Source organism: Bombina bombina, chromosome 2, assembly GCF_027579735.1.
Source record: "Bombina bombina isolate aBomBom1 chromosome 2, aBomBom1.pri, whole genome shotgun sequence".
Lineage (NCBI taxonomy): Eukaryota > Metazoa > Chordata > Amphibia > Anura > Bombinatoridae > Bombina > Bombina bombina.
In genome coordinates, this window is record NC_069500.1 from 1317138767 (window position 1) to 1317162220 (window position 23454).

The 23454-nt window shown below is 38.6% G+C and overlaps 1 protein-coding gene across 1 annotated transcript in view; it reads left to right on the forward strand.

Moving 5' to 3' along the window:
* SORCS2 (sortilin related VPS10 domain containing receptor 2) overlaps positions 1–23454 on the forward strand; it is a 1789666-nt gene that overhangs the window by 1598164 nt on the left and 168048 nt on the right. The window contains exons 17-18 of the mRNA XM_053704165.1: positions 10078–10206; positions 23278–23449. Coding sequence (XP_053560140.1) covers positions 10078–10206; positions 23278–23449 — 301 coding nt within the window. The remainder of the gene's footprint in view (positions 1–10077; positions 10207–23277; positions 23450–23454) is intronic.

Here is a 23454-nt window from a genome sequence, read left to right on the forward strand (position 1 = left end):
CAAGGGAACAAAGCAAATTTGCTGATAAAAGTAAATTGGAAAGTTGTTTAAAATTGCATGCCCTATCTGAATCATGAAAGTTTAGTTTTCACTTTACTGTCCCTTTAACTAAATAATTCATATTTAAAACTAAATACTTACCTATAAAATAAAACATAAGCTAGCTACAATATAACTAATAGTTACATTGTAGCTATCTTACGGCTAGATTTAGAGTTCTGTGGCCAAAGGGGTGCGTTAGCTACGCATGCTTTTTTCCCCCCGCACCTTTTAAATACCGCTGGTATTTAGAGTTCACAGAATGGCTGCATTAGGCTCCAAAAAAGGAGCGTAGAGCATAATTTAACGCCACTGCAACTCTCGATACCAGCGGTGCTTACGGACGCTGCCAGCTTCAAAAACGTGCTCGTGCACGATTCCCCCATAGAAAACAATGGGGCTGTTTGAGCTGAAAAAAAACCTAACACCTGCAAAAAAGCAGCGTTCAGCTCCTAACGCAGCCCCATTGTTTGCTATGCGGAAACACTTCCTAAGTCTGCACCTAACACCCTAACATGAACCCCGAGTCTAAACACCCCTAACCTTACACTTATTAACCCATAATCTGCCGCCCCCGCTATTGCTGACCCCTGCATATTATTATTAACCCCTAATCTGCCACTCCGTACACCATTGCAAGCTACATTATAGCTATGTACCCCTAATCTGCTGCCCCTAACACCGCCGACCCCTATATTATATTTATTAACCCCTAATCTGCCCCCCTCAACGTCGCCTCCACCTACCTACAATTAATCCCTAATCTGCCGAGTGGACCGCACCGCTACTATAATAAAGTTATTAACCCCTAATCCGCCTCACTCCCGCCTCAATAACCCTATAATAAATAGTATTAACCCCTAATCTGCCCTCCCTAACATCGCCGACACCTAACTTCAAGTATTAACCCCTAATCTGCCAATCGGATCTTAACGCTACTCTAATACATTTTTTAACCCCTAAAGCTAATTCTAACCCTAACCCTAACACCCCCCTAAGTTAAATATAATTTTATTCTAACGAAATAAATTAACTCTTATTAAATAAATTATTCCTATTTAAATCTAAATACTTACCTATAAAATAAACCCTAATATAGCTACAATATAAATTATAATTATATTGTAGCTATTTTAGGATTAATATTTATTTTACAGGCAACTTTGTATTTATTTTAACCAGGTACAATAGCTATTAAATAGTTAAGAACTATTTAATAGTTACCTAGTTAAAATAATTACAAAATTACCTGTAAAATAAATCCTAACCTAAGTTACAATTAAACCTAACACTACACTATCAATAAATAAATTAAATAAACTACCTACAATTATCTATAATTAAACCTAACACTACACTATCAATAAATTAATTAAATACAATACCTACAAATAAATACAATTAAATAAACTAACTAAAGTACAAAAAATAAAAAAGAACTAAGTTACAAAAAATAATTTTTTTTTACAAACATTAGAAAAATATTACAACAATTTTAAACTAATTACACCTACTCTAAGCCCCCTAATAAAATAACAAAGACCCCCAAAATAAAAAAATGCCCTACCCTATTCTAAAATTAAAATAGAAAAGCTCTTTTACCTTACCAGCCCTGAAAAGGGCCCTTTGCGGGGCATGCCCCAAAGAATTCAGCTCTTTTGCCTGTAAAAAAAAAACCATACAATACCCCCCCCAACATTACAACCCACCACCCACATACCCCTAATCTAACCCAAACCCCCCTTAAATAAACCTAACACTAAGCCCCTGAAGATCTCCCTACCTTGTCTTCACCACACCGGGTCCCGATCTGTCCAGAAGAGCCTCCGATGTCTTGATCCAAGCCCAAGCGGGGGGCTGAAGAGTGACGTCCATCCTCGGGCTGAAGTCTGGATCCAAGCGGCGGCTGAAGAAATCCATCATCGGGCTGAAGTCTTGATCCAAGCGGGCGCTGAAGAAGTCCATAATCGGGATGAAGTCTTCTATGAAGCAGCATCTTCAATCTTCTTTTTTCCGGAGCCATCATCTTCCAGCCGACGCGGAACATCCTCTTCTACCGACGCCTACTCGCCGAATGACGGTTCCTTTAAATGACGTCATCCAAGATGGCGTCCGTCGAATTCCGATTGGCTGATAGGATTCTATCAACCAATCAGAATTAAGGTAGGAAAATTCTGATTGGCTGATGGAATCAGCCAATCAGATTGAGCTCGCATTCTATTGGCTGATTGGAACAGCCAATAGAATGCGAGCTCAATCTGATTGGCTGATCGGATCAGCCAATCGGATTCCTACCTTAATTCCGATTGGCTGATAGAATCCTATCAGCCAATCAGAATTCGAGGGATGCCATCTTGGATGACGTCATTTAAAGGAACCGTCATTCGGCGAGTAGGCGTCGCTTGAAGAGGTTGGATCCGCGTCGGCTGGGAAGAAGATGGCTCTGCTCCGGAAAAAAGAAGATTGAAGATGCGGCTTGATAGAAGACTTCATCCCGATGATGGACTTCCGACTTCAGCCCGATGATGGAGTTCTTCAGCCGCTGCTTGGATCAAGACTCGCTGAACCCGGTGAGGTGAAGACAAGGTAGGGAGATCTTCAGGGCCTTAGTGTTAGGTTTATTTAAGGGGGGTTTGGGTTAGATTAGGGGTATGTGGGTTGTAATGTTGGGGGGGGGGTATTGTATGTTTTTTTTTTACAGGCAAAAGAGCTGAATTCTTTGGGGCATGCCCCGCAAAGGGCCCTTTTCAGGGCTGGTAAGGTAAAAGAGCTTTGAACTTTTTTAATTTAGAATAGGGTAGGGCATTTTTTTATTTTGGGGGGCTTTGTTATTTTATTAGGGGGCTTAGAGTAGGTGTAATTAGTTTAAAATTGTTGTAATATTTTTCTTATGTTTGTAATAATTTTTTTATTTTTTGTAACTTAGTTCTTTTTTATTTTTTGTACTTTAGTTAGTTTATTTAATTGTATTTATTTGTAGGTATTTTATTTAATTAATTTATTGATAGTGTAGTGTTAGGTTTAATTGTAGATAATTGTAGGTATTTTATTTAATTAATTTATTCATAGTGTAGTGTTAGGTTTAATTGTAGATAATTGTAGGTATTTTATTTAATTTATTTATTGCTAGTGTAGTGTTAGGTTTAATTGTAACTTAGGTTAGGATTTATTTTACAGGTAATTTTGTAATTATTTTAACTAGGTAACTATTAAATAGTTATGAACTATTTAATAGCTATTGTACCTGGTTAAAATAATTACAAAGTTGCCTGTAAAATAAATATTAATCCTAAAATAGCTACAGTATAATTATAATTTATATTGTAGCTATATTATTATTTTACAGGTAAGTATTTAGTTTTTAATAGGATTAATTTATTTAATAATAGTTAATTTATTTTGTTAGATAAAAATTATATTTAATTTAGGGGGGTGTTAGTGTTAGGGTTAGACTTAGCTTTAGGGGTTAAAAAATATATTAGAATAGCGGTGAGCTCCGGTCGGCAGATTAGGGGTTAATGTTTGAAGTTAGGTGTCGGCAATGTTAGGGAGGGCAGATTAGGGGTTAATACTATTTATTATAGGGTTATTGAGGCGGGAGTGAGGCGGATTAGGGGTTAATACATTTATTATAGTAGCGGTGCGGTTCAGTCGGCAGATTAGGGGTTAATAAGTGTAGGTAAGGTAGCGGCGACGTTGGGGGTGGCAGATTAGGGGTTAATAAATATTATGTAGGTGTCGGCGATGTTAGGGGCAGCACATTAGGGGTACATAGGGATAATGTAGCTGGCGGCGGTGTACGGAGCGGCAGATTAGGGGTTAAAAAAATTTAATAGAGTGGCGGCGGTGTGGGGGGGGCCTCGGTTTAGGAGTACATAGGTAGTTTATGGGTGTTAGTGTACTTTAGAGCACAGTAGTTAAGAGCTTTATAAACCGGCGTTAGCCCAGAAAGCTCTTAACTACTGACTTTTTTCTGCGGCTGGAGTTTTGTCGTTAGATTTCTAACGCTCACTTCAGCCACGACTCTAAATACCAGCGTTCGAAAGATCCCATTGAAAAGATAGGATACGCAAATGGCGTAGGGGGATCTGCGGCATGGAAAAGTCGCGGCTGGAAAGTGAGCGTTAGACCCTTTCCTGACTGACTCCAAATACCAGAGGGCAGTAAAAACCAGTGTTAGGAGCCTCTAACGCTGGTTTTCACGGCTACCGCCCAACTCTAAATCTAGCCGTTAGGGTTTATTTTTATTTTACAGTTAACTTTGTATTTATTTTAACTAGGTAGAATAGTTATTAAATAGTTATTAACTATTTAATAACTACCTAGTTAAAATAAAGACAAATTTACCTGTAAAATAAAACCTAACCTAAGTTACACTAACACCTAACACTACACTTTAATTAAATAAATTAACTAAATTAAATACAATTAATTACAATTAAATAAAATTATCTAAAGTACGAAAAAACCCCACTAAATTACAGAAAATAATAAAATAATTGCAAGATTTTTAAACTAATTACACCTACTCTAATCCCCCTAACAAAATAAAAAAGCCCCCCAAAATAAAAAAAGCCCTACCCTGCACTAAATTACAAATAGCCCATAAATGGGCCTTTTGCGGGGCATTGCCCCAAAGTAATCAGCTCTTTTACCTGTAAAAAAAAAAGAACAAATACCCCCCCAACATTAAAACCCACAACCCACACAGCCAACCCTATTCTAAAACCCACCTAATACCTCCTTAAAAAAACCTAACACTAACCCCTTGAAGATCACCCTACCGTGAGACGTCTTCACCCAACCGGGCATAAATGGTCCTCCAGACGGGCAGAAGTCTTTATCCTAGTCGGGCAGAAGAGGTCCTCCAGACTGCAGAAGTCTTCATCCAGATGGCATCTTCTATCTTCATCCATCCGGCGCGGAGCGGGTCCATCTTCAAGGCATCCGACGCGGAGCATCCTCTTCATCCGGAGTCTTCTTCAACAATGACGGTTCCTTTAAGTGATGTCATCCAAGATAGCGTCCCTTCAATTCCGATTGGCTGATAGAATTCTATCAGCCAATCGGAATTAAGGTAAGAAAAATCCTATTGGCTGATGCAATCAGGCAATAGGATTGAAGTTCAATCCTATTGGCTGATCCAATCAGCCAATAGGATTGAGCTCGCAGTCTATTGGCTGTTCCAATCAGCCAATAGGATTTTTCCTACCTTAATTCCGATTGGCTGATAGAATTCTATCAGCCAATCGGAATTGAAGGGATGCCATCTTGGATGACGTCACTTAAAGGAACCGTCATTGTTGAAGAAGACTCCAGATGAAGAGGATGCTCCGCGTCGGACATCTTGAAGATGGAGCCACTCCGCGCCGGATGGATGAAGATAGAAGATGCCGTCTGGATGAAGACTTCCGCCCGTCTGGAGGACCACTTCTGCTGGCTTCGTTGAGGACTTCGGCCCGGTTGGGTGAAGACTTCTCAAGGTAGGGTGATCTTCAAGGGGTTAGTGTTAGGTTTTTTTAAGAGGGGATTGGGTGGGTTTTAGAGTAGGTTTGGTTGTGTGGGTAGTGGGTTTTAATGTTGGGGGGGTTGTAATTTGTTTTTACAGGTAAAAGAGCTGATTACTTTGGGGCAATGCCCCGCAAAAGGCCCTTTTAAGAGCTATTTGTAATTTTGTGTAGGGTAGGGCTTTTTTATTTTGTTAGGGGATTAGATTAGGTGTAATTAGTTTAAAAATCTTGTAATGTGTTTATTATTTTCTGTAATTTAGTTGGGGTTTTTCGTACTTTAGATAATTTTTTTAAATTGTAATTAATTGTATTTAGTTTAGGTAATTAATTTAATTATAGTGTAGTGTTAGGTGTAATTGTAACTTAGGTTAGGTTTTATTTTACAGGTAAATGTGTCTTTATTTTAACTAGGTAGTTATTAAATAGTTAATAACTATTTAATAACTATTGTACCTAGTTAAAATAAATACAAACTTGCCTGTAAAATAAAAATAAACCATAAGCTAGATACAATGTAACTATTAGTTATATTGTAGCTAGCTTAGGGTTTATTTTATAGGTAAGTATTTAGTTTTAAATAGGAATAATTTAGTGAATTGTAGTAATTTTCTTTATATTTATTTAAATTATATTTAAGTTAGGGGGGGTTAGGGTTAGGGTTAGACTTACATTTAGGGGTTAATACATTTAATATAGTGGCGGCGACTTTGGGGGTGGCAGATTAGGGGTTAATCAATGAAGGTAGGTGTCAGCGATGTTAGGGCCGGCAGATTAGGGGTTAATAATATTTAAATAGTGTTTGCGATGCGGGAGTGCGGCGGTTTAGGGGTTAATATGTTTATTATAGTGGCGGCTATGTCCGGCAGATTAGGGGTTAAAAATTTTATTTTAGTTTTTGCGATGTGGCGGGGCCTCGGTTTAGGGGTTAATAGGTAGTTTATGGGTGTTAGTGTACTTTTTAGCACTTTAGTTAAGAGTTTTATGCTACAGCATTGTAGTGTAAAACTCTTAACTACTGACTTTAAAATGCGGTACCAGTCTTGACAGGAGAGGGTCTACCGCTCACTTTTGGTCAGACTCGTAATACCGGCGCTATGTAAGTCCCATTGAAAAAAGAGGATACGCAATTGACGTAAGTGGATTTGCGGTATTTCCGAGTCTGGCCAAAAAAGTGAGCGGTACACCTGTACCTGCAAGGCTCGTAATACCAGCGGGCGTTTAAAAGCAGCGTTGGGACCATCCAACGCTGCTTTTTAACCCTAACGCACAACTCGTAATCTAGCCGTTATTGTTTGTAATAGACACTACTATAAAGAATAGGATTCACAGATACTGATATCAAAATCTAGTATAAAACTGTTTAAAAACTTACATAGAAGCTCTCAGTTTAGCTCTGTTGAAAAGGTAGTTGGAAAGCCCACTGCAAGTAGGAAATAAGACTCTCCCCCTCCCCCTTCTTTTGCATATGAAAAGACACTTTTCACAAACAGAAGCAAGCTGAAGTAGGTAACTGACGGTATTCTCATAAAACTTTGGGGCTTGATTATGAGTCTGAAATTCAGAGCAATGTTATTTACAGGACTGTAGTGGACACTGAATACACTAGCCTAGCTATGAATTTCCCTATAAAATCAGCAGCAGCTACACTATCCCTCCTCTCACTAAGAATGCAGGATCATAATGAATCTAAAATGGCTGCTGCCCAGGAGCTGGGAGGGTCTGGGAGGGAGTGTCTGCTGCTGATTGGCTGAAATGTGTCTGCAGACTGTGAGATACAGGGTCAAAGTTTACTCAATGATGACGAATAGGGGGCGGATCGAACATCGCATATGTTCGCCCGCCGCGGCGAACGCAAACAAGCTATGTTCGCCGGGAACTATTCGCCGGTGAACTATTCGTGACATCACTAGTTACAAATACACCTAGTGACATATTACAATCCTTTAGAAAATCTTACCTTAGTTTTTTTGCAAAGTTCAACTTTAAAGTCTATTGGACGTTTTGTAGATACATTTTGGATAAGAATTTAAAGGGATTGATATGCATTAAACAAATAAATATGCATAGCTATGAGAAAAGTATAAATATAATGGCAATTAGTAAAAGATATAAAGATATTTTTAGATAATATCAATATATTTGGGAAAAACATTGTAGTAGAAAAAGGACATATTTAAAAAGATAGGAAAATCAAAATTAAACTTTCATAATTCAGGATATAGCAAAAAATGTTAAGACAATTCTATTATTCTTGTTCTCCTGGTATGAATTGTTGAAAAGCATATGTACATATCCTTAGCAGTAGCAATGCACTACTAGGAGCTAACTGGTGGTTGGCTGCAACACACATTTGTCTCTTGTCATTTGCTCACCAGATGTGTTCCGCTAGGTCCCAGTAGTGCACTGCGGCTTTGGAGCTGACCTCTAAATGACAGAGTGACATGCAAGGTCTAGGAAGGGGGACTTTAGAATCTGTGAGGGGGGCGCATTTTGGAATTTTGCCCTGGGAGCCAGATTCTCTAGAAACGGCCCTGCGTATAGGATCGGGCGGATTGATGTCCGCAGCCTCAGAGCAGGCGAACGAGTTATGGAGCAGCTTCTACATAACGGCTGTTTCCGGCGAGCCTTAAGGCTGGCGCGGAAACAGGGGCATCAAGCTTTATTCGGAACTTCATAATTCGGCCTCTTGATCTTAAAACCACTTTCTCAAAGAACCTTTTTTTTATTAAGGAAACTTTTTTTTTATTATGAAAAATTGAAAAATTTTCAAATCATTTTTTTGGCAAACAGGGTTGTTTCTCGTAAATACAGGAAAAACTTCTCTTCCAAAGTTCTTTCTTTCCTGGTGAAAAAGAAGGCATTGTGGGATGTGTTTTATTATCTGGCAGTACTTAGCCCTTTTCCTTGTCAGTTACAGGAGTATGCTGGGTTTTCTTTACTCCAACCTTTTCCAACATTAAAAGAGAATTAAACATTCATCTATAAGTCATTTCTGGTTTCTAGAACCTTGTTAGGTAATAAATGCAGTCAATCTGAAGGATTTTGACCTTCATGTTCCCATCCAAACAGATCATCAAACAGTGCTTCAGTTCGCATTGGGAAATGTTTGTTTAATTTATTTTTTGTACCTATCAGGTTGGCCACTGCTCCAATGGTCTTTACCATGGCTATAGCAGTTCACAAGGGGAAGATATGGCCACCAACAGAGTTTCATTGAACTTGACATTCCTCCCCAGTTAGACTTGTTTCAGATCATTTATTGTTTAGCCTGTGAGGGTCCCCCTTAGTTTTTGGTTGAGAATGTACATACAGTATTCTCCAAAGAAAGCTTAAATCGATTGTGATCTCCATATATTGCTATTTTTTTAATTGTTTTTTGTTTTGTTTTTTTCTGTAAGGGCACAGTTTGGGATTAGCTCAATTCTGAATGTTTGGATAAACGACTTCAGAAAAGTTCTTTACTTGTGAAACCATGTAACAATTAAAGTATATTGCACATGTGGCCGACCGTTGATAAATAATGAAATGGCAGGCTTGATGTTGTCAGAGATCTAAAAATATTATTTGGAAGCTACTAAGGAAAGTCTGGTATTTTATCATCTGCTTTTATGCCAGGAAAGGAAGATTTCCAAATGTTTGTTTGTTAAGCAATTTAATTTGGCTTATTTGGCTTCCTATTAAACTCTGGGTTTATTACATTCAGGACAATACAGTTTCCTTGGCTTGACTTTGTGAAAATTCAGTAGAGCACTTAAGCAAGCTGGCCATGTGGTCCTCTTTGGAATACTTTCTCTAAATTCTAGCAGTTAAATGAGTTTTCATAAGTGCAAGCAGTATTTGTTAGAAACATCATTTAATCTTTCAAACTATGCGCATATGGTCCAACTTTGTTACTGACTATCAGGAAGGAGATGAATATATTTGGTAAATATGCACATTGGGGGCAAATTATCAAGCTCTGAATGGAGCTTGACGCCCCTGTTTCCGTGCGGAAACAGCAGTTATGAAGCAGCGGTCTAAAGAACGCTGCTCCATAACTGATCCGCTGCCTCTGAGGCTACAGTCTTCAATCCGCCGGATCCTATACGAACGGGCTGATTGACACCCCCTGCTAGCGGCTAATTGGCCGCTTATCTGCAGGGGGCGGCATTGCATAAGCAGTTCACAAGAAATGCTTGTGCAATGATAAATGCCGACAGTGTATGCTGTCTGCATTTATCGATGTGTGACGGACATGATACATCGTATCATTTCCATCCACACTTGAATAAATCGGCCCCATTATCTTAGATTGCTGAGAGGCATTTCCATCTGATCCAGTAGCTGAGGCCATATACCTGGCAACATGGATATGGTTCTACCTCGAGTATGAAGAAATAGATTCCCTACTAAGTAGATAGACAGGCAGACAGACAGAAAGGTAGAAAGACTAATTTCCTAGGACTTCAACAGAGGCTGATTTACAGCAGCAGTTTTATCAAACTGGAACACTAATTATTTTTATTTTATTTTTAATTATTTTTTTTAGTGATTATGGATTTGAGCATGAAACACATCAGAAATCTGAATCCAGTAAATGCTTTGCAGACTTTTGGTTTAACCCAGAATCCCCACCTGAAGATTGCACATTAGGACAAACGTATACAAGTACAACAGGGTAAGTAGTCAGAGTTTGTTTTAACTAGAAATGTGATTTGAATTAGCTAAAAGCTGGACAGAATAAGTAAATAAAGAGTAAACATGTAAAAGACTGTCTAAATAATTAGACTGCTGCTCTCTCCAGTTATCTACCTATCTAGACATTGCATTAATGTTTCAGTCACCTACTGTCTATCATCTCAAGTGACCATCATGCAGTAGGGCAGCAAAGTATAAAGATTGAAGGGATATAAAATATAAATAAATGTTATTCAGCATTCCCCAGGACAATAGAAATACTTAATATGCCTAAATACCCTCCATTGTTTCTTTTCTGTAGTTTTGCTGCAATTTGCATAGATCAATCGTGGTGGGTAACCTGGGTTCTCTGCTTGGGTGAAAAGTGCAACATTGATCCTCTTGCGCAGGCGTGTTTGAAACATTATTTTCCATTGCTTGACGTCACGGCTCTTGTCCTTCACAAGATATATACATTTCCTCAATATGCCGGTCTGTTTGCGCAAGCGTGATTTACTGGCTTAATAATAAGAAAACATACAGGGCTAATGCACATTACATTTACTTTATTTTAAATGTGCATGCGATCAGAAAAGCGCAAACTCATTAATATGTAAATGGAAAGCGCTGCGATTGGCCTAACTAAAAAAAAGGAAGCAACTATCATATTATGGACAAGAATTTATGACGTAAATGTGGAAAATAAAATATATGTTTTTATTATTACAGCTACTTTGATTTTAAAAATAGTAAGTGTAATTTACAGAGTAATATTTGAACTTTCAAGTGATATATTTATGTGCTGGTAATTTTTGGTGAGAATTAAAATCCTTTAATGGTGGATGACAAACAACCAAATTCCACTTTTCCATCTATCTAATCAAGCTATCAATCAATCTATCAATCTATCATCTATTTAAATCTGTCTGTCTATCTATCTGTTTATCTATGTATTTATCTTTCTATCTGTCATATCTATCTCTCTCTCTCTCTCTCTCTCTTTCTCTCTGTATATATATATATATATATATATATATATATATATATATATCGCTTTACATCTGTCATATCTATCATTACCTATCACCTGTCTATCTTTTCAGAGACTTGGTAATAATTCAGATTAAATCTATATATTGGTATACAACATAATATTCTGTGAAATGGTTCTTCTAGAAAAAGTAATTCCTCCAAGTCTGCTCTCACTTTAGGAAACATGGAATATAAAGTATGCCTGGTATTGCTATTCTGGATTTCAAATTCATTCCGAATGAATTACTGTATTAATTAAATTCAGTGTTAGTGTTTTCCAACTGAGTAGAAATTCATGAAATTCCTGAAGCATATAAACCAATGAAGAGTAAAGAAATCATTCCATTAGGGAAAACACTGAGGTATGTAGAAAAAAGTTGTCAATTTTGCATTTTTATGACAATTAAAATGATTTTCATAATCATCTAAACAAGTTTGTAGAAAATTGTCAGAGAGCCTAAATGGAACTGAGCTATATTTCTGTTTGCAACAATAGATTTGGATGCTAATATCACATCATTCGGTTTTTGCATTCTCAGTTACTGTATAGATAGCTAAGCAGGCTGGAGCTTACCTCCCTGCTTTTTAACATAGGATACCAAGAGAATGAAGAAAATCTAATAACAGAGGTAAATTATTAACTTTTTAAAAAATGATATGCTCTGTCTGAATAAAGAAAGAAAAAAACTGTGTCTCATATACTACAAAATAAAAACAATGTGTAATGGTATTTACCAATATAGAATAAACACATATACTGTACTAGCTTTCAGGATATCCCTAAGACAAAACTCTGACTAAAAATGTTACTACGCTCTTTTGCTTGTGTCCCCAAAGTATAATTAGCATAAGATAATGTTGGTCATAAATTAGAAGTAAAAAAACGCAATATTTGTTACTAATAGTCAAACATTAGCAAAGCAAAATACAGAAACATACAAAAAAGTAATACAAATTAACTGTGGTAATAAAGCTTAAAATATGTCAGTGTAATATTACAATTAAAGAGACAGGAAACCCACACATTTTCTTTCATGATTTAGATTTTAAGCAACTTTGCAATTTACTTCTATTATCAAATGTGCTTCATTCTCTTGTTATCCTTTGCTGAAGGAACAACATTGCACTACTGGCAGCTAGCTGAACACATCTAGGGCTAGATTACAAATGGAGCGCCACAAGTGGCTGGTTATTGCTACTGCGGTAGCAATTAGCACTCCGAAAATTAAGAGTTCAGACCTCTGGTTAATTTTCTAAATGACCCCCAATTGCCCCCAAAATTTAGTGTAAGTTTCCTTCTTTTTTTTTTTTTTTTAACTGCACTTAGCACTTTTTGGGGCCTAAAGTTTTCGGTGTTGGGGTGTTAGAAAAAAAACGGCACTGAAAAGTGCCTTTACAATGCAGTCTATGGGAACTGTCTGTTCCCTTTAAATATATATTTATATGCTTATATACATATTTATGTGTTAATATGTGTACATACAGTGCATATATATGTATATATTCATAAAGCAATTCAAAAACAAAAATGCAGACGACTTTTCCCAAAATCCAAAACTCGTTTATTTAGGTTAAAAATAAACCATGTGTACATGATCAAAAGAAGGCATGTCTCACAACACCGGCATAAACTTGTGAAAAAACTGCTGCTGACATGTTTCGTCACTCACGGCGTAATCATAGCTACAGATAAAATCCCAGCTTACCTATTTAAAGTAGCTGGAAAGATTCAATTGGTTAAAACTTAATTATGCTTCCATGCAATGCAAACAAGAGGTCGCGTTCACATTGCACCTAACTCATAATACCAGCGCACGTTTGGAGATAAAGTGTGGTTAGACGATAACCATTGGGTTAGTGGAAATGTATCTTCATCACTATGTGTGACATATTTACAAATGCAGTAGAAACAATTACTGCAGTATTACATTTACAATTTGTATCATGGATATTTTTTTACAAAATATAGCATAGATAAATTATATGATTGTGTTAAAGAACATTCTGTCCATGTATTTCCTTGGACCCAGAGAAAACATATGTGCAGTTGTAGATTATTATTATTATTATCATTATCAGTTTTCCCAATTAACGAGGAATAAAGAGAATAAATCAATGTATTTATATTATACTGAAGTAATAGTCCTGCTGTGTCAGGAAGTGTAAAGTAATCCATAATTGATAGGAAGATATATACTTAGTCTGTTATATGTAGCAGATATTGGAATAAGGCTATGTTAACCCCTTTGGTACTGGGTGTAACTCTTTCATCTGTGCCTTTCGTGTGGAAACTCTGAAGTCTCCTTGAGTCTGTCTGTGGAAACTCTGAAGTCTCCTTGAGTCTGTCTGTGGAAACTCTGAAGTCACCTTGAGTCTGTCTGGTCTCTCCACTCAGTGCCCCCCCCCCCCCAGCTTGTTTTGGAATATGTTCTCTATTTTATGCAGAAGTTGATATGTAAATGTTTATCCAACCATTGTCACATTGGAACTGTATCAAACATGATCCGTATGCCATTCACTCACCAATTTGAAGCGTCAGGTAAAAGACCATGCCTCTTCTCAGAGGTTCCGCCTCTTCTCAACCCCATTTAGTATAGCAATAAATGCTGACTTAATTTTTTCATAAGCAAAGAAAGACTGTTGTCACCACCTCGTTGTAATTACACAGAGCAGCCTGAGAGGGAAATAATTAAAAACTTTATTGAAAAGTAATCTTTAAAATTGTACTGACACTTAGGTCCTGCACACTGTGATGCATTTCACGCTTAGGCTTATACTTTTTCAAAGATAATGAGCTATTGTCATATTATGCTTTTACATATGTATGTAGCTTGCTATTGATTAAAACATTTATTACTAATACCAATAACCAATACAGAACTGTTTTTTTTTCTCTAATGCATAAAGAAAGGAGGGATCATATTTCCCTGGTTACAGAAGCGCTATAGACTAAAGCACAGTGACATATTGGCCTCTTAGCCAATAAAAAAATATTTTCAAAACAGCATCATCTGTTGCACTTGACCACATTTCATATTGACAGATGTAAGTAGGGCGATTGTACTGCATGTTAATCTAGACCAGTATGTTTATAAACCGTACATTTGGACAATAGTAGTTTTGTAATATTAGACATGTGAAGAACATTGGAGGGTAAAATATTTAGAACTACCTTCGGCTTTAGGGGTGTAGGTCTTACACGGTGTCAGGTAAGCTTGTGAGCAATAAGTGTTAGGATTTTTTTGATCGGCCTGCTCTATTAAAGTCTATGGGGAGAAGTTAATGAGGTTGCAATATACTAAGTCCTGAAGTTAGCTCACATAGGGTTTTGCTTGGGAGGTTTTTACTTGTGACACGTGTGCAAACCTGCCTGTGTTAAAATGTAACTTTCAGCTGAGTTTGTGTGCCAGTAAAAAATATATTTGGAGCGCCATTTGTAATCTTGCCCTTCATGTACTGTATAGGTACTTTACAGTTGTTCAACTTGTAAGTTGCACTAATTATTATTTGTTGCATAATCTATTGGTGGGACAGCTATGGAATTTTATCACCAGCCTATGGGGCCTATCTATCTTCAGACTCGCCAGAAACAGCAGTTAGGAAGCAGCGGTCACAAAGAGCGCTGCTCCATAACCTGTCCGTCTGCTCTGAGCAGGTGGACAGAGATCGCCGGAATTCAACCCGATCGAGTACAATCAGGTTGATTGACACCGCCTGCTGGCGGCCGATTGGCGCGAGTCTGCAGGGGGTGGCGTTGCACCAGCAGCTCTTGTGAGCTGCTAGTGCAATGCTGAATACGGAGAGCGTATTGCTCTCCGTATTCAGCGAGGTCTGGCGGACCTGATCCGCACTGGCGGATCAGGTTCGCCAGACTTTGTTAAATATAGGCCTATATGTTATAGATTCAGCACAATGCAGTAGCATTTAGTTAAAATTGGAGCCAACATAAAATACATGTAATAAGGAGAGTAAAGGTTGAGACATTTATGCTGTAGATTTAATACTATTTATTAGCACATTATCAAAGTCAATAGCAGAAGAATCAATAACAGAAGAAGAAAGGTGGTTTGAAAAAATAAAATCCTAGAAATATACAAGTTATTGACAGTTACAATTTCCTTATCTACATTATATAATCAAATCTTCTTTCATCTATCAATGTTGTGTTTTTCATTTTGCATTCCCCTGAGATCCCTAGCCGACCACAACTTGAGGAAATGTGTGCTAGAGCGGAGAACATAATATAAATCTATTTCATTTAGCTATTCCCAGGGCCTACAGAATTAACTGATACTTTTATGTTTAACTATTGATATGTTGGCCAACTTGAGTATGAAAATACTATTGATACTTTTGCCAGAGTACAAACTGTTGTTCTAGCAATTATTTGCCATATCCTGCACTAAATTCATAGCATTCTCACTGATATTTTACAAATGTAAACACCCTACTCAGGTATGGTTAGAGAAAAATTAGGGTAGCAAATGAAGGTTGCCCCAAACCTACATGTCAAGTATGGAGGGTAGTAATTGTGAGTTGTAATTATATTATACTTCTTATTTCTAGACATGTGCATGGCGAAAAAATTCGGTTCGGTTCGGATCGATTCGGAATTTTTCGAAGTTCGGTTCGGATCGATTCGAATTCGGAAAATTATGAATCGATTCGTTTCGGATTCGTTTCGGATTAATTCGGATTCGAAGAAATTCGGCTCGATTCGGTTCGATTCGGTTCAATTCGGTTCGTAAATTCGGCATTTCGGTAAGTGTTAGGTGGGATTAGACTAGTATTATACTGTATATTAGGTGTTAACCTAACATACTGTACAATACTAGTGTAATCCCAATGGCCATCCGAATTTACGAATCGATTCGGTTCGATTCGGTTCGATTCGGAAAATTCGGCAGAATTTTAATTCGGAAATTCGGTTCAATCCGAATCGCCGAATTTTCCGAATTTTCCGAATTTCCGAATCGAACCGAAACGAATCGCACATGTCTACTTATTTCTTCTTTTCTTACTAAATCCCATTGTTACCATAATTTACATCTCGCCTTGCCTAGCTTTGCACACTTTAAAGAAAGTAGCATCTGAATGTTTTATTCATGTTAGTATTGTGTCATCTGCACAAGAAACGTATAAAGCATGACACAACTGATTATTTCTCTTGTTAGGTATATCCAGTCCACGGATCATCCATTACTTGTGGGATATTCTCCTTCCCAACAGGAAGTTGCAAGAGGATCACCCACAGCAGAGCTGCTATATAGCTCCTCCCCTAACTGCCATACCCAGTCATTCTCTTGCAAGCTCTCGACATAGCTGGAGGTAGTAAGAGGAAAGTGGTAAAATATAGTTAGTTTTTTCTTCAATCAAAAGTTTATTGTTTTTAAATGGTACCGGAGTGTATTATTTTATCTCAGGCAGCATTTAGAAGAAGAATCTGCCTGCGTTTTTCTATGATCTTAGCAGAAGTAACTAAGATCCACTGCTATTCTCACATATGTCTGAGGAGTGAGGTAACTTCAGAGGGAGAATGGCGTGCAGGGTATCCTGCAATAAGGTATGTGCAGTTAAGTTTTTCTAGGGATGGAATTTGCTAGAAAATGCTGCTGATACCGGATTAATGTAAGTTAAAGCCTAAATACAGTGATTTAATAGCGACTAGTATCAGGCTTGCTATCAGAGGTATATACTCTGATTAATGTGCAATATAAAACGTTTGCTAGCATGTTTAATCGTTTTTATATATGCTTTGGTGATAAAACTTATTGGGGCCTAGTTTTTTCCACATGGCTGGCTTTATTTTTGCCTAGAAACAGTTTCCTGAGGTTTTCCACTGTTATAGTATAAAAGTTACAGTTGGTGCAGTTAAAATTACAAACTGTGACATTCAGATTCCCTCAGCAGTCCCCTGCATGCTATAGGACATCTCTGAAGGGCTCAAAAGGCTTCAAAAGTAGGAGCTGTGGCAGTTGTTATGACTGTTTAAAAAACATATTTTTCGTTTTGTTAATCTATTTTTTGTATTAAGGGGTTAATCATCCATTTGCCAGTGGGTGCAATGCTCTGCTAACTTGTTATATACACTGTAAAAATTTCGTTAGTTTAACTGCCTTTTTTCACTGTTATTTCAAATTTTGGCAAAATTTGTTTCTCTTAAAGGCACAGTAACGTTTTTTTATATTGCTTGTTAACTTGATTTAAAGTGTTTTCCAAGCTTGCTAGTCTCATTGCTAGTCTGTATAAACATGTCTGACATAGAGGAAACTCCTTGTTCATTATGTTTAAAAGCCATGGTGGAACCCCATAGGAGAATGTGTACTAAATGTATTGATTTCACTTTAAACAATAAAGATCAGCTGTTATCTTTAAAAGAATTATCACCAGAGGATTCTGATGAAGTGGAAGTTATGCCGACTAACTCTCCCCACGTGTCGAACCCTTTGACTCCCACTCAAGGGACTCACGCTAAAATGGCGCCAAGTACATCAAAGACGCACATAGCGATTACTTTGCAGGACATGGCGGCAATCATGGATTATACCCTGTCAGCGGTATTAGCCAGACTGCCTGAATTCAGAGGAAAGCGCGATAGCTCTGGGGTTAGACGTAATACAGAGCGCGCAGATGTTTTAAGGCCCATGTCTGATACTGCGTCACAATATGCAGAAGCTGAGGAAGAGCTTCAGTCTGTGGGTGACGTCTCTGACTCGGGGAAACCTGATTCCGATATGTCTACTTTTAAATTTAAGCTTGAGAACCTCCGGGTGTTGCTTGGAGAGGTTTTAGCTGCTCTGAATGACTGTGACACAATTGCAGTGCCAGAGAAATTGTGTAGACTGGATAAATACTACGCAGTGCCGGTGTGTACTGACGTTTTTCCAATACCTAAAAGGTTTACAGAAATTATTACTAAGGAGTGGGACAGACCCGGTGTGCCGTTTCCCCCCCCCTCCTATTTTTAGAAAAATGTTTCCAATAGACGCCACCACACAGGACTTATGGCAGACGGTCCCTAAGGTGGAGGGAGCAGTTTCTACTTTAGCAAAGCGTATCACTATCCCTGTCGAGGACAGTTGTGCTTTTTCAGATCCAATGGATAAAAAATTAGAAGGTTACCTTAAGAAAATGTTTATTCAACAAGGTTTTATCCTGCAGCCCCTTGCATGCATTACTCCTGTCACTGCTGCTGCGGCGTTCTGGTTTGAGTCTCTGGAAGAGGCCTTTCAGACAGCTACTCCATTGACTGAAATACTTGACAAGCTTAGAACACTTAAGCTAGCTAATTCTTTTGTTTCTGATGCCATTGTTCATTTGACTAAACTAACGGCTAAGAAATCTGGATTCGCCATCCTGGCGCGTAGGGGGCTATGGCTTAAATCTTGGTAAACTGATGTGACTTCATAGTCTAAATTACTTAACATTTCCTTCAAGGGGCAGACCCTATTCAGGCCTGGTTTGAAGGAAATTATTGCTGACATTACTGGAGGTAAGGGTCATACCCTTCCTCAGGACAGGGCCAAATCAAGGGCCAAACAGTCTAATTTTCGTGCCTTTCGAAACTTCAAGGCAGGTGCAGCATCAACTTCCTCTGCTACAAAACAAGAGGGAACTTTTGCGCAATCCAAGCCGGCCTGGAAATCTAACCAGGCCTGGAGCAAAGGCAAGCAGGCCAGAAAGCCTGCTGCTGCCTCTAAGACAGCATGAAGGAACGGCCCCCTATCCGGCAACGGATCTAGTAGGGGGCAGACTTTCTCTCTTCGCCCAGGTGTGGGCAAGAGATGTTCAGGATCCCTGGGCGTTGGAGATCATATCTCAGGGATATCTTCTGGACTTCAAAGCTTCCCCCCACAAGGGAGATTTCACCTTTCGAGATTATCTGTAAACCAGATAAAGAAAGAAGCATTCTTACGCTGTGTGCAAGACCTCCTAATAATGGGAGTGATCCATCCAGTTCCACAGATGGAACAAGGACAGGGATTTTATTCAAATCTGTTTGTGGTTCCCAAAAAAGAGGGAACCTTCAGACCAATTTTGGATCTAAAGATCTTAAACAAATTTCTCAGAGTTCCATCGTTCAAAATGGAAACTATTCGGACAATCCTACCTATGATCCAGGAGGGTCAGTACATGACCACAGTGGATTTGAAGGATGCTTACCTTCACATACCGATTCACAAAGATCATCATCGGTTCCTAAGGTTTGCCTTTCTAGACAGGCATTACCAGTTTGTGGCTCTTCCCTTCGGGTTAGCTACAGCCCCAAGAATTTTTACAAAGGTTATGGGGTCTCTTCTGGCGGTCCTAAGACCACGGGGCATAGTAGTGGCCCCTTATCTAGACTACATCCTGATACAGGCGTCAAACTTCCAAATTGCCAAATCTCATACGGACATAGTGTTGGCATTTCTGAGGTCGCATGGGTGGAAAGTGAATGAGGGAAAGAGTTCTCTATCACCCCTCACAAGGGTTTCCTTCCTAGGAACTCTGATAGATTCTGTAGAAATGAAAATTTACCTGACGGAGTCCAGGTTATCAAAGCTTCTAAATTCCTGCCGTGTTCTTCACTACATTCCGCGCCCTTCGGTGGCTCAGTGCATGGAAGTGATCGGCTTAATGGTAGCGGCGATGGACATAGTGCCATTTGCGCGCCTACATCTCAGACCGCTGCAATTATGCATGCTCAGTCAGTGGAATGGGGATTACACAGATTTGTCCCCTCTGCTAAATCTGGATCAAGAGACCAGAGATTCTCTTCTCTGGTGGCTATCTCGGGTCCATCTGTCCAAAGGTATGACCTTTCGCAGGCCAGATTGGACAATTGTAACAACAGATGCCAGCCTTCTAGGTTGGGGTGCAGTCTGGAATTCCCTGAAGGCTCAGGGATCGTGGCCTCAGGAGGAGAAACTCCTCCCAATAAATATTCTGGAGTTAAGAGCAATATTCAATGCTCTTCTAGCTTGGCCTCAGTTAGCAACCCTGAGGTTCATCAGATTTCAGTCGGACAACATCACGACTGTGGCTTACATCAACCATCAAGGGGGGACAAGGAGCTGCCTAGCGATGTTAGAAGTCTCCAAGATAATTCGCTGGGCAGAGACTCACTCCTGCCATCTATCAGCGATCCATATCCCAGGTGTAGAGAACTGGGAGGCGGATTTTCTAAGTCGTCAGACTTTTCATCCGGGGGAGTGGGAACTCCATCCGGGGGTGTTTGCTCAATTGGTTCATCGTTGGGGCACACTAGAATTGGATCTTATGGCGTCTCGCCAGAACGCCAAGCTTCCTTGTTACGGATCCAGGTCCAGGGACCTAGAAGCGACGCTGATAGATGCTCTAGCAGCACCGTGGTTCTTCAACCTGGCTTATGTGTTTCCACCGTTTCCTCTGCTCCCTCGACTGATTGCCAAAATCAAACAGGAGAGAGCATCTGTGATCTTGATCGCGCCTGCGTGGCCACGCAGGACCTGGTATGCAGACCTGTTGGACATGTCATCCTTTCCACCTTGGCCTCTGCCTCTGAGACAAGACCTTCTACTACAAGGTCATTTCAATCATCCAAATCTAATTTCTCTGAGACTGACTGCCTGGAGATTGAACGCTTGATTTTATCAAGGCGTGGCTTCTCCGAGTCAGTCATTGATACCTTAATACAGGCACGAAAGCCTGTAACCAGGAAAATCTACCATAAAATATGGAGCAAATATCTTCATTGGTGTGAATCCAAGAATTACTCATGGAGTAAGGTTAGGATTCCTAGGATATTGTCCTTTCTCCAAGAGGGTTTGGATAAAGGATTATCAGCTAGTTCTTTAAAGGGACCGATTTCTCCTCTGTCTATCCTTTTGCACAAGCGTCTGGCAGAGGTTCCAGACGTCCAGGCATTTTGTCAGGCTTTGGTTAGAATTAAGCCTGTGTTTAAACCTGTTACTCCTCCATGGAGCTTAAACTTGGTTCTTAAGGTTCTTCAAGGAGTTCCGTTTGAACCCCTTCATTCCATTGATATAAAACTTTTATCATGGAAAGTTCTGTCTTTGATGGCTATTTCCTCGGCTCGTAGAGTCTCTGAGTTATCAGCTTTACAATGTGATTCTCCTTATCTGATTTTCCATACAGATAAAGTAGTTCTGCGTACAAAACCTGGGTTTTTACCTAAGGTAGTTTCCAACAAGAATATCAATCAAGAGATTGTTGTTCCATCATTGTGTCCTAATCCTTCTTCAAAGAAGGAACGTCTTTTACATAATTTGGACGTAGTCCGTGCTTTAAAGTTTTACTTACAAGCGACTAAAGATTTTCGTCAAACATCTTCCCTGTTTGTTGTTTACTCTGGACAGAGGAGAGGTCAAAAGGCTTCGGCAACCTCTCTTTCTTTTTGGCTTCGGAGCGTAATACGCTTAGCCTATGAGACTGCTGTACAGCAGCCCCCTGAAAGGATTACAGCTCATTCTACTAGAGCTGTGGCTTCCACCTGGGCCTTTAAAAATGAGGCTTCTGTTGAACAGATTTGCAAAGCGGCGACTTGGTCTTCGCTTCATACCTTTTCAAAATTTTACAAAATTGATACTTTTGCTTCTTCGGAGGCTATTTTTGGGAGAAAGGTTCTACAGGCTGTGGTCCCTTCCGTTTAAGTACCTGCCTTGTCCCTCCCTTCATCCGTGTACTTTAGCTTTAGTATTGGTATCCCACAAGTAATGAATGATCCGTGGACTGGATACACCTAACAAGAGAAAACATAATTTATGCTTACCTGATAAATTTATTTCTCTTGTGGTGTATCCAGTCCACGGCCCGCCCTGTCCTTTTAAGGCAGGTCTAAATTTCAAACTACAGTCACCACTGCACCCTATGGTTTCTCCTTTCTCGGCTAGTTTCGGTCGAATGACTGGATATGGCAGTTAGGGGAGGAGCTATATAGCAGCTCTGCTGTGGGTGATCCTCTTGCAACTTCCTGTTGGGAAGGAGAATATCCCACAAGTAATGGATGATCCGTGGACTGGATACACCACAAGAGAAATAAATTTATCAGGTAAGCATAAATTATGTTTGTTTTTTTAACAGTATTTCCTTTGTTTAAAAAGAAGCAACAATATTAACAATAAACATGATTTTGTATAGTTAAATATAAAATGATCATCCTTTGTAACTATCCCAATCCATTATCACGTATTCCGCATCTTGAGTGGACCTCCTCTTAATAATCTGTGAAGCAGTTAATTTTTATTAGGTAATTTAATTTACGTTTTTTTTTATCTTTTAATTATTTCGTTTTTTATTTCTCTTTCTATCCTATTAACTGTCAGACAGAGCCTTGTAATCTGGTACCATTAATAACAATCCATTAGTTATTTATAAATGTGACCACATTCTCTCCATATTTCTGTTGTAAACGGAATATGTTCTATTTATTTCTAAATAAATATTTCTTTATATATGTGATGATTTTTGGACTGATATATCTATTTATAGAAAGATATGTATATGAATATATATATATATATGTCTAGAGATCTATATGTGAATATCGCATTGAAAATACATCTGAGATATTGTTTGATTTTCATTATCTATATAGTTAAACATATGTCTATACATATAAATCCATGTTTCTCTATGTATGTGTATGCATGTCAATGTAAAATCCCTCCGTCTGCTTTTTTTTCTAACACCAGATATCTCCTATCTTTGAGCCTTTATAACTTTTGTGCGCAATATTTTTTAAAAAAAAATAATTTTTATTAGACAGTGTAACTGTACTTTGTAATGTATTTTTGAAGTTTTTCGTGAAACTTTTATATTGTGCAAAACTGTTAACTACAGCTCTTCGAGCGCTGAAAGAATTATTGCATAAAATGCGAATGCGCAACCACAATCATGATCTTTCAAGACTTGTAATAGATGCGCAATAGAAATTGATTGTGAAAAGACCACATCACCAGCAGAAAACTCATAACGCGCTACTTGTAATCTTGCTGACAATATCTTGAAGAATATTATGATTGGTTCATATGTTCTTACACCAGTGCTTTTTTTGCAGGTACAGAAAAGTTGTATCCAATGTGTGTGAAGGAGGAGTTGATCTTCAAGAAAACCTTTTTCGGTATCAGTGTCCTTTAATTGCTCCAAAAGGTTTGCGCATCAGCATTAAAGGCGACTCTATAGCTGTGAAGCCTGGGGAAAACGTAACATTTATAATTCAGCAGGATCAGGTAAA